The sequence below is a fragment of the Schistocerca piceifrons genome, chromosome 3 (genome assembly GCF_021461385.2).
Source record: "Schistocerca piceifrons isolate TAMUIC-IGC-003096 chromosome 3, iqSchPice1.1, whole genome shotgun sequence".
Taxonomy (NCBI): Eukaryota; Metazoa; Arthropoda; class Insecta; order Orthoptera; family Acrididae; genus Schistocerca; species Schistocerca piceifrons.
In genome coordinates, this window is record NC_060140.1 from 742831013 (window position 1) to 742848919 (window position 17907).

At 46.2% G+C, this 17907-nt stretch overlaps 1 protein-coding gene across 1 annotated transcript in view; it reads left to right on the forward strand.

The window, feature by feature from the left end:
* Nucleotides 1–17907, forward strand: part of LOC124789028 — a 150857-nt gene that overhangs the window by 37216 nt on the left and 95734 nt on the right. Inside the window, exons 3-4 of the mRNA XM_047256315.1 lie at nucleotides 9906–9928; nucleotides 12256–12433. Coding sequence (XP_047112271.1) covers nucleotides 9906–9928; nucleotides 12256–12433 — 201 coding nt within the window. The remainder of the gene's footprint in view (nucleotides 1–9905; nucleotides 9929–12255; nucleotides 12434–17907) is intronic.

The following is a 17907-nucleotide window of genomic DNA, read 5'->3' on the forward strand; positions in this document are numbered from 1 at the left end:
CTTCTAGAGCACGTTGGGTGGCACGGGATACATGCGGACGTGCATTGTCCTGTTGGAACAGCAAGTTCCCTTGCCGGTCTAGGAATGGTAGAACGATGGGTTCGATGACGGTTTGGATGTACCGTGCACTATTCAGTGTCCCCTCGACGATCACCAGTGGTGTACGGCCAGTGTAGGAGATCGCTCCCCACACCATGATGCCGGGTGTTGGCCCTGTGTGCCTCGGTCGTATGCAGTCCTGATTGTGGCGCTCACCTGCACGGTGCCAAACACGCATACGACCATCATTGGCACCAAGGCAGAAGCGACTCTCATCGCTGAAGACGACACGTCTCCATTCGTCCCTCCATTCACGCCTGTCGCGACACCACTGGAGGCGGGCTGCACGATGTTGGGGCGTGAGCGGAAGACGGCCTAACGGTGTGCGGGACCGTAGCCCAGCTTCATGGAGACGGTTGCGAATGATCCTCGCCGATACCCCAGGAGCAACAGGGTCCCTAATTTGCTGGGAAGTGGCGGTGCGGTCCCCTACGGCACTGCGTAGGATCCTACGGTCTTGGCGTGCATCCGTGCGTCGCTGCGGTCCGGTCCCAGGTCGACGGGCACGTGCACCTTCCGCCGACCACTGGCGACAACATCGATGTACTGTGGAGACCTCACGCCCCACGTGTCGAGCAATTCGGCGGTACGTCCACCCGGCCTCCCACATGCCCACTATACGCCCTCGCTCAAAGTCCGTCAACTGCACATACGGTTCACGTCCACGCTGTCGCGGCATGCTACCAGTGTTAAAGACTGCGATGGAGCTCCGTATGCCACGGCAAACTGGCTGACACTGACGGCGGCGGTGCACAAATGCTGCAAGCTAGCGCCATTCGACGGCCAACACCGCGGTTCCTGGTGTGTCCGCTGTGCCGTGCGTGTGATCATTGCTTGTACAGCCCTCTCGCAGTGTCCGGAGCAAGTATGGTGGGTCTGACACACCGGTGTCAATGTGTTCTTTTTTCCATTTCCAGGAGTGTATTTTGGGAAATACCATTTTGACTATCTGGGTGATATGAAAACGGGTCCCGGCCCGAAACTGGGTCGTCGAGTAAATCAAAGTGAAATTTGCAACTTTTGCTGTATTTCCGCTGTACTGAGTATACAATTCGCCCACAGATAGCTATAAAAGATCGATTTGATTATGCTTTTTCTTGTGGCTTTGTCCCACATCTATGCGATGTTGACATGGTTATGTATGGATTTGGCTCGGTTAATTTTAAGAGTGGCTAGACGCCAGTCTGTCGCCAAACCGTCTCCCCCCAGAATGGAATATGTGTACCACAGCTGTCTATGTGTAGTGTTATGTGTATGAAAGAGTGCGAACATTTTCCCTAAGCGTTTGCGAATGGTCTAATTGGGATGTGTCTTGGGTACCAGCCCGGTATTCACCTACGCGGATGTAGGAAACTCCTCAAAAACCGCGTTCAGGCTGACCGGCTCGCCGGCCCTCGTCGTTAATGCGCCGGCGGATTCCATCCGGGGCTGGCGCGACTTAAAGAGTCCTGCAAGCGGCGCTTTGACGCACGCGGCTGTCAGTGTACGTCTAGAGCGCGATATGATCCCATGATCTAAAACGGATAATTCATCAGTGTGCGGTAGAACTTCGTCATGTGAAAATAACTGAATTAGAGGGTCCATTTTTTGATTTATAATGTATATATGACTCTGAGCACTGTGGAACTTAACATCTGAGGTCATCAGTCCCCTAGACTTAGAACTACTTACACCTAACTAACCTAAAGATATCGCCGGCCGAAGTGGCCGAGCGGTTCTAGGCGCCTACAGTCTGGAACAGCGAGACCGCTACGATCGCAGGTTCGAATCCTGCCTCTGGCATGGATGTGTGTGATGTCCTTAGGTTAGTTAGGTTTAAGTAGTTCTAAGTCTAGGGGGCTGATGACCTCAGATGTGAAGTCTCATAGTGCTCAGAGCCATTTGAACCATTTGAACCTAGTTAGCGCTTAGTGACGCTTCAAATAGTGTAAGGAGTTACGCCACTGCTCAATGGATGACTGGAAACGAGTGATTTGGAGTGACGAATCAAGCTATGCCTCATGACAGTCCAATGGAAGGGTCTGGTTTTGTCGAACGCCTAGAGAATGTTACCTGCCATAATACATAGTGCCAACAGTGAAGTATGGAGAAGGTGGTGTTATGATATGGGGGTGTTTTCCGCGGTTAGGGTGTTGCTTTTTTATTGCGCATAAGTAAACGCTAAATGCGAAACGATGTGAATACATTTTACAGCATACTGTTCATCTACATCTACATTTATACTCCGCAAGCCACCCAACGATGCGTGGCGGTGGTCACTTTACGTGCCACTGTCATTACCTCCCTTTTCTGTTCCAGTCGCGTATGGTTCGCGGGAAGAAAGACTGTCTGAAAGCCTCCGTGCGCGCTCGAATCTCTCTAATTTTACATTCATGATCTCCTCGGCATGTATAAGTAGGGGGAAGCAATATATTCGATACCTCATCCAGAAACGCACCCTCTCGAAACCTGGCGAGCAAGCTACACCGCGATGCAGAGCGCCTCTCTTGCAGAGTCTGCCACTTGAGTTTATTAAACATCTCCGTAACGCTATCACGGTTACCAAATAACCCTGTGACGAAACGCGCCGCTCTTCTTTGGATCTTCTCTATCTCCTCCGTCAGACCGATCTGGTACGGATCCCACACTGATGAGCAATACTCAAGTATAGGTCGAACGAGTGTTTTGTAAGCCACCTCCTTTGTTGATGGACTACATTTTCTAAGCACTCTCCCAATGAATCTCAACCTGGTACCCGCCTTACCAACAATTAATTTTATATGATCATTCCACTTGAAATCGTTCCGCACGCATACTCCCAGATATTTTACAGAAGTAACTGCTACCAGTGTTTGTTCCGCTATCATATAATCATACAATAAAGGATCCTTCTTTCTATGTATTCGCAATACATTACATTTGTCTATGTTAAGGGTCAGTTGCCACTCCCTGCACCAAGTGCCTATCCGTTGCAGATCTTCCTGCATTTCGCTACAATTTTCTAATGCTGCAACTTCTCTGTATACTACAGCATCATCCGCGAAAAGCCGCATGGAACTTCCGACACTATCTACTAGGTGATTTATATATATTGTGAAAAGCAATGGTCCCATAACACTCCCCTGTGGCACACCAGAGGTTACTTTAACGTATGTAGACGTCTCCCCATTGATAGCAACATTCTGTGTTCTGTTTGCTAAAAACTCTTCAATCCAGCCACACAGCTGGTCTGATATTCCGTAGGCTCTTACTTTGTTTATCAGGCGACAGTGCGGAACTGTATCGAACGCCTTCCGGAAGTCAAGGAAAATAGCATCTACCTGGGAGCCTGTATCTAATATCTTCTGGGTCTCATGAACAAATAAAGCGAGTTGGGTCTCACACGATCGCTGTTTCCGGTTCAAAATGGTTCAAATGGCTCTGAGCACTATGGGACTCAACTACTGAGGTCATTAGTCCCCTAGAACTTAGAACTAGTTAAAACTAACTAACCTAAGGACATCACAAACATCCATGCCCGAGGCAGGATTCGAACCTGCGACCGTAGCGGTCTTGCGGTTCCAGACTGCAGCGCCTTTAACCGCACGGCCACTTCGGCCGGCGCTGTTTCCGGAATCCATGTTGATTCCTACAGAGTAGATTCTGGGTTTCCAAAAACGACATGATACGCGAGCAAAAAACATGTTCTAAAATTCTACAACACATAGACGTCAGAGATATAGGTCTATAGTTTTGCGCATCTGCTCGACGACCCTTCTTGAAGACTGGGACTACCTGTGCTCTCTTCCAATCATTTGGAACCCTCCGTTCCTCTAGAGACTTGCGGTACACGGCTGTTAGAAGGGGGGCAAGTTCTTTCGCGTACTCTGTGTAGAATGGAATTGGTATCCCGTCAGGTCCAGTGGACTTTCCTCTGTTGAGTGATTCCAGTTGCTTTTCTATTCCTTGGACACTTATTTCGATGTCAGCCATTTTTTCGTTTGTGCGAGGATTTAGAGAAGGAACTGCAGTGCGGTCTTCCTCTGTGAAACAGCTTTGGAAAAAGGTGTTTAGCATTTCAGCTTTACACGTGTCATCCTCTGTTTCAATGCCATCATCATCCCGGAGTGTCTGGATATGCTGTTTCGAGCCACTTACTGATTTAACATAAGACCAGAACTTCCTAGGATTTTCTGTCAAGTCGGTTCATAGATTTTTACTTTCGAATTCACTGAACGCTTCACGCATAGCCCTCCTTACGCTGAGTTTGACATCGTTTAGCTTCTGTTTGTCTGGGAGGTTTTGGCTGCGTTTACACTTGGAGTGAAGATCTCTTTGCTTTCGCAGTAGTTTCCTAACTTTGTTGTTGAGCCACGGTGGGTTTTTCCCGTCCCTCACAGTTTTACTCGGCACGTACCTGTCTCAAACGCATTTTACGACTGCCTTGAACTTTTTCCATAAACACTCAACATTGTCAGTGTCGGGACAGAAATTTTCGTTTTGATCTGTTAGGTAGTCTGAAATCAGCCTTCTATTACTCTTGATAAACAGATAAACCTTCCTCCCTTTTTTTATATTCCTATTAACATCCATATTCAGGGATGCTGCAACGGCCTTATGATCACTGATTCCCTGTTCTGCACTTACAGAGTCGAAAAGTTCGGGTCTGTTTGTTATCAGTAGGTCCAAGATGTTATCTCCACGAGTCGGTTCTCTGTTTAATTGCTCGAGGTAATTTTCGGATAGTGCACTCTGTATAATGTCACTCGATGCTCTGTCCCTACCACCCGTCCTAAACATCTGAGTGTCCCAGTCTATATCTGGTAAATTGAAATCTCCACCTAAGAATATAACATGCTGCGAAAATTTATGTGAATTGTATTCCAAATTTTCTCTCAGTTGTTCTGCCACTAATGCTGCTGAGTCGGGAGGTCGGTAAAAGGAGCCAACTATTAACCTAGCTCGGTTGCTGAGTGTAACCTCCACCCATAATAATTCACAGGAACTATCCACTTCTACTTCACTACAGGATAAACTACTACTAACAGCGACAAACACGCCACCACCGGTTACATGCAATCTATCCTTTCTAAACACCGTCTGTGCCTTTGTAAAAATTTCGGCAGAATTTATCTCTGGCTTCAGCCAGCTTTCTGTACCTATAACGATTTCAGCTTCGGTACTTTCTATCAGCGCTTGAAGTCCCGGTACTTTACCAATGCAGCTTCGACAGTTTACAATTGCAATACCGATTGCTGCTTGGCCCCCGCATGTCCTGACTTTGCCCCGCACCCTTTGAGGCTGCTGCCCTTTCTGTACTTGCCCGAGGCCATCTAACCTAAAAACCCGCCCAGTCCACGCCACACAACCCCTGCTACCCGTGTAGCCGCTTGCTGCGTGTAGTGGACTCCTGACCTATCCAGCGGAACCCGAAACCCCACCACCCTAGGCGCAAGTCGAGGAATCTGCAGCCCACACGGTCGCAGAACCGTCTCAGCCTCTGATTCAGACCCTCCACTCGGCTCTGTACCAAAGGTCCGCAGTCAGTCCTGTCGACGATGCTGCAGACGGTGAGCTCTGCTTTCATCCCGCTAGCGAGACTGGCAGTCTTCACCAAATCAGATAGCCGCCGGAAGCCAGAGAGGATTTCCTCCGATCCATAGCGACACACATCATTGGTGCCCTTCGGAGATGATGACTATATCACCGTGAAAATGCAACTTGTCATAAAGAAGCCATCTGCAATGATTTGTAGACAATAATATTCCTGAAAAGAGCTGGCTGGCCGAGAGTCCCAACCTCAATGCAATGGAACACCTTTGAGATAAATTAGAACTTTTCGCTTCACAACCCAGCGTGCAACAACATTACTTTCTCTGCTTTCGGCCTTTGAGGAAGAATGGACTGCCATTCCTCCAGAAGAATTCAGATACCTCGTTGAATATGTTCTCTGCAGAGTTAAAGCCGTCGTAAAGATGAAGGATGGACACAGCCCGTATTAATTTCCACCAATAGGTGTCCAGAAACTTCTGATCAGATAATGTTTATAGGTCGTTACGTTTTGGAGAGAGAATATGGTGTTGGGTTGGGAAACTGAATGTACAATGGAGACGGGCCCTTGATGCCGCAGGGAGAGAATATAGCACTGAGGTTGTAGCTGGTAGGATAGATAGATAACAGGGAGCGTTTCCACGTCAAGAAGAGGTAGCCAGTTGAAGTTACCCTGGAGTGGGATAGAGAGGGTGTTGTTGGGGAGGAAGAGTATGTGTACGCGTGGCAGTATCCTCGGATTAAAGAGGATTGGGTGAACCTATCGGTTACGACAGCCGAATTTATGGGATACATGTTATTTACGAAGTGTCGGACGAAATTCAGGGAGAGGGAGAAGGGGGGGGGGGGGGCGTGGTTATCAATTGGTAGACGATATGTGTAGAAGACAGAAGGCGGATACAAAAGGCGAGGCGGCCTTTCTAGGATTTAACAGGAATGATAAAATTTTGATGGTGCAGAAACCCAAGTTACATTGGTGAAGGCGAAATGGGTGAGGTTAAGCGCTTGTAGGTGTAGAGGGTGGTAGATGTATGCAGTCACTACATATCGCCTGTTAATAGTTTTAATAATTTCAATCTGTTATGGGCTTTCTTTTGGACGGTTAGTACACGGGGCGCCACGTTAGTTTTCTGTCGAGGGTTAGTGTAAGATATTTTAGAGTGTTGGTAAAATGTACAGGATGGTTAAGTATGGTGATGTGGAAGTCAGAGAGACGGAAACGATGGGAATTGCGCCCTATGATTACTGCCCCAATATTGATAGGATTGGTTTTGAGGCACTAGAGGTTATACCTGAAGGTAAAGTTACTGAATTGGATCTGGAGGTCCGTTGGGATGCTGTTAGGCTTCGATGGAGGACAATGAAGACTTTTTCCTCGTTATGCTGGAACATATGCATTGAGCTGGTGGCTGGGGACTTGAAATGTGTAAGGAAGATAGAGGAATGGGATAAGACCAACCCTTGGGGAACTCCAGTGGATAAATATGAGATGCAAGGCTGAATATGGCTGTTGGTGACAATATAAAGGAAATGTGTCAGGTGGGGGAAGCTATAAGATGGATGTAATTGATTGGACGTGGAGATGTCTCTAATCCACAAAGCTCAGCAGAATGCCATAATCGGTCAAAGAATTTGTCAAGGTCGAGGGAGACAACACTGGTGGAACGGTGTTTGTGAGATGTAGGGAAAGAGCATGGATGAGATTGAGGAGTTTATCGGCAATGGACCGAAAAAAAAGGTTCAAATGGCTCTAAGCACTATGGGACTTAATATCTGAGGTCATCAGTCCCCTAGACTTAGAACTACTTAAACCTAACTAACCTAAGGACATCACACACATCCGTGCCCAAGGCAGGATTCGAACCTGCAACCGTAGCAGGCAATGGACCATTTTGGACGGACATTATACGGGCTGTTAAAAGGAGTAGGTGAGTTTCTCAGTGTTGATGGATGTGCTTGATTAGGGTGGGTTTTTGTAAGTTGCTAAAGGCTAATAGATAGGTTAAATGAGGTTCGATTTTAAGAGAAGGAGTAGTTTTGGTGATTTTCCACATCTCACGCTAGAATCCAGTATATAGGAGGCATTATATAGCTTTGCCAGGGCTTGTAGGAATGAACAGGGATTTTCTTAATGTGGTTGTAGATAATCGACTAATAACCAGATGTTGTTTTGCTTTTCAGCAAAGTGTTCTTTCCTCCAGGCGAGCACGTATGCTTCCATTTTCCCCAACATCGATGAGTCGTGCAATACAACTTGCTGAAGTAATGAGGTGAATTGGTGGTGTCTCAGCTTTTATGCTATGTGTCACGAGCTAGACAGCTCTGTGTCTGTTCTGTTTCTATTGGCTCCAACGTATGTCGAGCTTTATGTCCTTGTTTATTACAATTGAAATATGCTGTGTGGTGCTTACATTGCATGAAGTCAAGTATGAGTGTACATTCGTCTCTATTGTGAAGTCAAGTATTACAAATACAGTTCTTGACTTAGGTGGAGATGATATTGTGATATCAGAATCCCTACCAGTCACGGAAACAATTTATTATCAGTCTCTGTTGATCCATTGTGGAATCGGGACAGTGGACAGTCATACATTTACCAAGGGGAAACGCCAAACAGCCGTGTGTTTTGGGAAGTTATTTTATTTAGACGACCAGTTTCGGCATCTCAGTAATGCCATCTTCTATCTCCTGCATATTAAAAACGAGTATATATATGTAGCATATATCGAGGTGTACCACAGCTGACTTTGCAGAAAATGAAGAATAATAATAAAAGTCCTTAAAACCTAAAAAATGCAAATTGCAGCATTAAGAAAAGTACCTGTGCACATACAGCACAACAAAGCAGAATATGTGTACATACTAGTTAGCATTGAAACTACACTCCTGGAAATGGAAAAAAGAACACATTGACACCGGTGTGTCAGACCCACCATACTTGCTCCGGACACTGCGAGAGGGCTGTACAAGCAATGATCACACGCACGGCACAGCGGACACACCAGGAACCGCGGTGTTGGCCGTCGAATGGCGCTAGCTGCGCAGCATTTGTGCACCGCCGCCGTCAGTGTCAGCCAGTTTGCCGTGGCATACGGAGCTCCATCGCAGTCTTTAACACTGGTAGCATGCCGCGACAGCGTGGACGTGAACCGTATGTGCAGTTGACGGACTTTGAGCGAGGGCGTATAGTGGGCATGCGGGAGGCCGGGTGGACGTACCGCCGAATTGCTCAACACGTGGGGCGTGAGGTCTCCACAGTACATCGATGTTGTCGCCAGTGGTGGGCGGAAGGTGCACGTGCCCGTCGACCTGTGACCGGACCGCAGCGACGCACGGATGCACGCCAAGACCGTAGGATCCTAAGCAGTGCCGTAGGGGACCGCACCGCCACTTCCCAGCAAATTAGGGACACTGTTGCTCCTGGGGTATCGGCGAGGACCATTCGCAACCGTCTCCATAAAGCTGGGCTACGGTCCCGCACACCGTTAGGCCGTCTTCCGCTCACGCCCCAACATCGCGCAGCCCGCCTCCAGTGGTGTCGCGACAGGCGTGAATGGAGGGACGAATGGAGACGTGTCGTCTTCAGCGATGAGAGTCGCTTCTGCCTTGGTGCCAATGATGGTCGTATGCGTGTTTGGCGCCGTGCAGGTGTGCGCCACAATAAGGACTGCTCACGACCGAGGCACACAGGGCCAACACCCGGCATCATGGTGTGGGGAGCGATCTCCTACACTGGCCGTACACCACTGGTGATCGTCGAGGGGACACTGAATAGTGCACGGTACATCCAAACCGTCATCGAACCCATCGTTCTACCATTCCTAGACCGGCAAGGGAACTTGCTGTTCCAACAGGACAATGCACGTCCGCATGTATCCCGTGCCACCCAATGTGCTCTAGAAGGTGTAAGTCAACTACCCTGGCCAGCAAGATCTCCGGATCTGTCCCCCATTGAGCATGTTTGGGACTGGATGAAGCGTCGTCTGACGCGGTCTGCACGTCCAGCACGAACGCTGGTCCAATTGAGGCGACAGGTGGAAATGGCATGGCAAGCCGTTCCACAGGACTACATCCAGCATCTCTACGATCGTCTCCATGGGAGAATAGCAGCCTGCATTGCTGCGAAAGGTGGATATACACTGTACTAGTGCCGACATTGTGCATGCTCTGTTGCCTGTGTCTATGTGCCTGTGGTTCTGTCAGTGTTATCATGTGATGTATCTGACCCCAGGAATGTGTCAATAAAGTTTCCCCTTCCTGGAACAATGAATTCACGGTGTTCTTATTTCAATTTCCAGGAGTGTATTTTGGAATCACAGAGGTATATCACGAGTAGTGATTATAGTGGTGGATATGCACACTGTTGTGTACTTCGTAGCTTATGTCGCGACGTTTTACTTTGAATGAGGGTAAGTCTTCCTAAGAAGTGGGGTGTTTCTCACCTAGAGGAGTTATGTAGGTTGTTTGTGTTCTGGCATAACCACAAGCGCCGGAACGAAGATGTGGAACGCAAGAGCAGAGAAGGTTGTGAGGAGGAAACGGCAGCCAATGGTGCACGGCATTGGACTGCGCCGTGCCAAGAGCGACATGTAGAAGAAGCAAATATAAGCGACGCTCCTGCTAGCCTCGGCCCTACTGAAACTCCTGTCTGGCCGGTCATGGGGATTGCATCCTTCCACCATCCTCCACACCTACAAATCCCTCATCCATCCTATCCTCTGTTATGCCAGCGTTGCCTGGATCTCCACAGCCACGTGTTTTTACAAGGCCCTCGAAATCCTCAAACGCCATGAGCTCTGCCTTGCCTTCCGTATCCACCTTCCTTCCCCCACACGGCTCCTGTACGACCTCGTCCCCTTCCCCCCACCTCCTCCTTTTCCTCCAACATCTCCGCATCCTTTACACTGTCTGCAGGCTTGATCCCCCCCCACCCTCTGGTTTCCTGCTTCCTCTCAACCCCCGCCTGTTGCCGCGCCTGTATCGCTGTATCCCTCCCTCTTTCCATCTCCACACTCTCCATCTCATTCATCAGGGAAATTTCCACCACCTCCCTCTCCCGGATGTTGAACATCACTGTGACATATACCCTTCCTTCCAACTGTAACCTGGCCTTGCTCCCTTGCCTCCCCAGGGCCCTCCTTTTCCCCTCCCCACCTTCTCCCAGAGCGGATTTTCCACCTTTCCCCCCTTGAGTCCCTGCACCCCCTGCTCAACTGTGTCCCCCCCATGTCCTTCCCTCCCAGTCCTCTTCGACGCGCCCCCACCCATCACCCCCCCTTCCCTCCCTTCTCCCTCATCTCCATGCCCCTGGAAGATCCTGTGTTCTGCTCATCTTCATCAGTGTGCTACATCAGTGTTGTGTTTGGTGCTGTTCTCCTCTGCATCGAGAGGTGTGATTCATTATGTGTTGGACTTGTACATAGTGTTACTGTCAGTGATTGTTATGTGCTACGCCATCCGTCGACACTTTTGTGCTCCAGTCATACTTCGCCTTGTGTTCTTTTAATTGTCCCAGTGTTTTCTTGTGCGCTACTTTTTTACAGTTTTTAGCTCCATTTTACAGTCGCCCCTTTTTGTCTATTGTCTTCCATAATGTTCCCCCCCTTTTTATATCTATGTACACCATGTTTTCTCCTTTATGTTATTTTTAAATGTCTTCTATTGTACGTTTTATGTCTTTCGGCTGAAGAGCAGTGCATATGCTGCTGCCAGCACGCCCTGATGGGGAACTGAAATACAATAAAGAAAAAAAATAAGAGCCTCAGCCACTCAGATCGGCACCGGATCGCGGACATTAGTTATCAGTGACGTGTGTCAACTTGCCTGAACAATTCACATATCAAGGACTCTGAATTATATTGCAAGTAGCCCCTCGTTTGCGATTACTATTTGTAAATCTCCAAAGTTAAGTATTGTCAGTTGCTTTCTAGAAATAAAACTACTAATGTTATTTGTCTATTTGTTCCGAGAACGCAACATCCTCTAGGCACCCTATAAGCAACGAGTGGGTAAGACCCCACAGTTTGTGTTTTAAAAATATATAAAAAAATAAAAATAAATAAAAAGTACAAAAATAAATAAAATAAGAAACAGAAAGATAAAAAGTTGATGAAGGAAAAAAACTAGACAAGCTTAATAAGTTTGCGCTTCTGATTGCATGTTGTCTATTTTGGATTTTTTGTTATGTTTGGAATATTCTGTTATAGCTCTGTGATGTAAAGTAGTTTCAGTGCTAACCTGTATGTGTACACATTCTGCTTTGTTGTTCTGTATGTGCACAGGTAATTGTCTTAAAGCTGCAATTTGCATTTTGTAGAATTTAAGGACTTTTATTAATGCGATTCATTTTCTGTAAAGTCAGCTGTGATATACTTCGATATACACAAAATGTATACTCGTTTTTAATATGCAGGGGCCTGAATGGCATTATTGAGATGGCGAAACTGGTTGTCTAAGTAAAATAACTTCTCACACCATACGGCTGTTTGGCGTTTCTCCTTGGTAAACAACGTGTATCTTCGGCGACCACAGGCTCGTCCAGTGAGGAGAGTTTGTGGAAGTGGCACAGTGGCCCAATGCGAAACTGTCAGTGTCTGGATGGTGTCGCGCTTGGCGCGTAGTTGTAGTTGGTGTGAGTGTGAGTTGCAGCTGGTGCTGGTGGGGGCCCCCGACAGTACAGCGGCGGTGTTCGCAGAGCCGCTGCCGATGAAGCTGCGCGCGCTGCCGCAGTCGTTCTGGCAGCAGCCCAACGCGGCGGGAGGCCTGTCCCCGGGAGCCGTCTACCCCGTGCTGCCGCCGCTCTGCTGCAAGGACGATGACGGCGCAGGTAACGTCTCACGCACCTAGATTAGATTAGATTAATACTAGTTCCATGGATCATGAATACGATATTTCGTAATGATGTGGAACAACTCAAATTTTCCAATACATGACATAATTAAGTTAATTTAACAACATAATTAAGTTAATATAACAATTTTTTTTGTTTTTTTAAATTTTTTTATATTTTTTCTTTTTTTCTTTTTTTTTTCTTTATTTAGTGCCAGTATAATTCACCCCTTTCTGTGCCAAAGTTAGATTTAATCTTGAATAGTGAAGATCATCCTTTCTCCTAGTATTGTAGTTATGCACACTGCTATTACTTTTGAATTGGGTTTGGTTGTTAATAACAAATTTCATAAGAGAGTATATATACTGAGAAGCTACTGTGAATATCCCTAGATCCTTAAATAAATGTCTGCAGGATGATCTTGGGTGGACTCCAGCTATTATTCTGATTACACGCTTTTGTGCAATAAATACTTTATCCCTCAGTGATGAATTACCCCAAAATATGATGGCATATGCAAGCAATGAGTGAAAATAGGCGTAGTAAGCTAATTTACTAAGATTTTTCTCACCAAAATTTGCAAAGACCCTTATTGCATAAGTAGCTGAACTCAGACGTTTCAGCAGACCATCAATGTGTATCTTCCAATTTAATCTCTCATCAATGGACACACCTAAAAATTTTGAATATTCTACCTTAGCTATATGCTTCTGATTAAGGTCTATGTTTATTAATGGTGTCATACCATTTACTGCACAGAACTGTATGTGTTGTGTTTTATCAAACTTCAGTGAGAGTCCGTTTACAAGGAACCACTTAGTAATTTTCTGAGAGATATTATTGACAATTTCATCAGTTAATTCTTGTTTGTCAGGTGTGATTACTATACTTGTATCATCAGAAAAGACAACTAACTTTGCCTCTTCATGAATATAGAATGGCAAGTCATTAATATATATTAAGAACAACAAAGGATCCAAGACCGACCCTTGTGGAACCCCATTCTTGATAGTTCCCCAGTTTGAGGAATGTGCTGATCTTTGCATATTATGAGAACTGCTTATTTCAACTTTCTGCACTTTTCCAGTTAGGTACGAATTAAACCATTTGTGCACTGTCCCACTCATGCCACAAAACTTGAGCTTGTCTAGCAGAATTTCATGATTTACACAATCAAAAGCCTTTGAGAGATCACAAAAAATCCCAATGGGTGGTGTTCCGTTATTGAGATCATTCAAAATTTGATTGGTGAAAGCATATATGGCATTTTCTGTTGAAAAACGTTTCTGGAAACCAAACTGACATTTTGTTAGTGCTTCATTTTTACAGAAATGTGAAGCTACTCTTGAATACATTACTTTCTCAAAAATTTTGGATAAAGCTGTTAGAAGGGAGATTGGACGGTAATTGTTGACATCAGATCTATCCCCTTTTTTATGCAAAGGTATAACAATAGCATACTTCAGTCTATCAGGAAAATGCTCTGTTCGAGAGAGCTACTACACAGGTGGCTGAGAATCTTACTTATCTGTTGAGAACAAGCTTTTAGTATTTTGCTGGAAATGCCATCAATTCCATGTGAGTTTTTGCTTTTAAGCAAGTTTATGATTTTCCTAATTTCAGAGGGAGAAGTGGGTGAGATTTCAATTGTATCAAATTGCATAGGTATGGCCTCTTCCATTAACAGCCTAGCATCTTCTAATGAATACCCGGATCCTACTATATCCAGAGCATTTAGAAAATGATTATTAAAAATATTTTCAACTTCTGACTTTTTGTTCGTAAAGTTTTCATTCAATTTGATGGTAATACTGTCTTCCTGTGCTCTTGGTTGACCTGTTTCTCTTTTAATAATATTACAAATTGTTTTAATTTTATTATCAGAGTTGCTGATTTCAGACATGATACACATACTTCTGGATTTTTAATAACTTTTCTTAATCTAGCACAGTAGTTTTTATAATGTTTGATAGTTTCTGGGTCACTACTCTTTCTTGCTGTCAGATACATTTCCCTTTTCTGGTTACAAGATATTTTTATACCTTTAGTAAGCCATGGTTTGTTACATGGTTTCTTACGAGTATATTTAACTATTTTCTTGGGGAAGCAGTTTTCAAATGCATTTACAAAAGTGTCATGAAATAAATTATATTTTAAATTGGCATCAGGTTCACGGTACGCCTCATCCCAGTCTAACTCGCCTCACAACACCTCACTAGCACGCAAAAGCCGGTCCGCTGCCCGTACGGGTAAAGAAAGGTGCGAGTCCAATGCTGCCGCTACATATAGCATTAATATCCATGGAGTGAGCGTAGTTTACGGCGCTTGCTCTAGACATCACACCGGGATAGTCACGTGATTTTGGGACGACGCTGCTCGTTTTCAGTTTGCGGTAATAGCGAAACTAATCGCCTTATTTTATATAAGTTTCTGCACGGTTAAGTTTTAGTAACAGCTATAGGGCAGTATTGCCGTTGCTACGCATGTTAAGGGAAGAAAGGAGAACCAGTTACTTTTAGTAGTTATGTGCAACAGGTGAATAATTGTAAACGTCTGTTGATACGAGACACTTTATACCCCAATGAGCCAAAACATTATGACCACCTACTTAAAAGCTGTTTGCCCCCCTTCGAAACGAAATGCATCACTGATCAGGGATCCGACAGTTTGTTGGTAGGTTTGTGAAGGTATGGGGCGTTAGATGTCTACGCACAGGTTACGTAATCCGTATTAATCTTGGGCCGCTATTTGCGTACGCGGTGATGGCGTCCGATAGCGACCCAGACGTGCTCGATCAGATTTACATCAGACGAATTTGGTCTCCGAGACATCGACGTGGGTTCACTATAATGCTCCTCAAACCAATGTAGCACGGTTCTGGCTCCAAGACACGGACAATTATACTGCTGAGAGACGACGTCGGCGTCGGGAAGACATCAAGCGTGGAGGAATACAGGTGGTTCGTCCTCTTGAGTAGTCCCCGCCTGGAGATCCGAATGGGGGACTATTTTACCTCTGGAATATTTTACCAAAGAGGACGCCATCATCATCAACCATACAGTAAACCTGCATGCCCTCGGGAAAAATTACGGCTGTAGTTTCCCCTTGCTTTCAGCCGTTCGCAGTACCAACACAGCAAGGCCGTTTTGGTTAGTGTTGCAAGGCCAGATCAGTCAATCATCCAGACTGTTGGCCCTGCAACTACTGAAAAGGCTGCTGTCCCTCTTTAGTAACCACACGTTTGTCTGGCCTCTCAACAGATACCCCTCCGTTGTGGTTGCACCTACGGTACGGCCATCTGTATCTCTGAGGCACGCAAGCCTCCCCACCAACGGCAAGGTCCATGGTTCATGGGGGTAAACGTAAATCCAGTATTTCGAATATTTTTCATTACGTTTGTGAATGTGCATTGGCTTGAAGACAGGGAGGGAGCGCTCTAGCCAATCACAGCGCTCGTTTCTAAGAGAGACGTATGGAGGTAGGAGAAGTGCATCGTTTCGAGTTCAGGTGAGGAGTTCTGGGGCGGACGGCGCAGGACACGGGAGTGCTGGACGTATCGGCGCGACGGAGGCGCGGTCGCGTGGGATACTTGGAGAGTGTGGAGCGGTTTGCACGTGGTCGCGGCGGATAGAAATACTTTGGAGAGCCGATTTGTGCACTTGTGAGTTTTCCGTAGCTTCTACTGTGAAGACGTAGTGTACGTTTAAACATGAATATCTCGCGAGCTATGTTGTTGTTCATAACTAATTACGTGCTGTAGGAATCTATTGTTTCCCTGTTATTCAACTTATATTTTATTTAACTGCTGGACCATCGACACCAATACGTGTTTTGCAGAAATATACCGCATTCTCAAAAGTACTTCTACTATCGTAGTCATCATTTAAAGTCATTAAGATACACTACTGGCCATTAAAATTGCTACACCAAGAAGAATTGCAGATGATAAACGGGTATTTGTTGGACAAATATATTATACTAGAACTGATATGTGATTACATTTTCACGCGATTTGGGTGCATAGATACTGAGAAATCAGCACCCAGAACAACCACCTCTGGCCGTAATAACGGCCTTGATACTGCTGGGCATTGAGTCAAACAGAGTTTGGATGGCGTGTACAGGTACAACTGCCCATGCAGCTTCAACGCGATACCACAGTTCATCAAGAGTAGTGACTGGCGTATTGTGACAAGCCAGTTGCTCGGCCACCATTGACCAGACATTTTCAGTTGGTGAGAGGTATGGAGAATGTGCTGGCGGGGGCAGCAGTCGAACATTTTCGGTATCCAGAAAGGCCCGTACAGGACCTGCAACATGCGGTCGTGCATTATCCTGCTGAAATGTAGGGTTCCGCAGCGATCAAATGAAGGGTAGTGCCACAAGTCGTAATACATCTGAAATGTAACGTCCACTGTTCAAAGTGCCGTCAATGCGAACAAGAGGTGACCGAGACGTGTAACCAATAGCACCCCATACCATCACGCCAGGTGGTACGCCAGTATGGCGATGACGAATACACGCTTCCAACGTTCGTTCACCGCGATGTCGATGATGCTGTAAATAGAACCTGTATTCATCCGAAAAAATGACGTTTTGCCCTTCGTGCACCCAGGTTCGTCGTTGAGTACAACATCGCAGGCGCTCCTGTCTGTGATGCAGCGTCAAGGGTAACCGCAGTCGTAGTTCCGAGCTGATAGTCCATGCTGCTGCAAACGTCGTCGAACTGTTTATGCAGATGGTTGTTGTCTTGCAAACGTCCCCGTCTGTTGACTCAGGGATCGAGACGTGGCTGCACGATCCGTTACAGCCATGCGGATAAGATGTCTGTCATCTCGACTGCTAGTAATACAAGGCCGTTGGGATCCAGCACGGCGTTTCGTATTTCCCTCCTGAACCCACCGATTCCATATTCTGCTAACAGTCATGGGATCTCGACCAACGCGAGCAGCAATGTCGCGATACGATAAACCGCAATAACGATAGGCTACAATCCGACCTTTATAAAAGTCGGAAACGTGATGGTACGCATTTCTCCTCTTTACACGAGGCATCACAACAACGGTTCACCGGGCAACGCCGGCCAACTGCTGTTTGTGTATGAGAAATCGGTTGGAAACTTTCCTCATATGCGCACGTTGTAGGTGTCGCCACCGGCGCCAAAGTTGTGTGAATGCCCTGAAAAGCTAATCATTTACATATAACAGCATCTTCTTCCTGTCGGTTAAATTCCGCGTCTGTAGCACGTCATCCTCGTGTGTAGCAACTCTAATGGCCAGTAGTGCAATACCTGCAAATTTTATTTAATTGTAATCTTTCATTTATAAACTTCTATGTTACATTCGTAATTCGCAATTGCCGAGTGATAGAAACTTTCGACCATTCGATTCATGTGTGTATTCTTGTCGTATACTGTTGACTCAGCAGTAGTTGGCCTGTAATGCGGCAACTGCGTATCCCAGCCCCTAGAC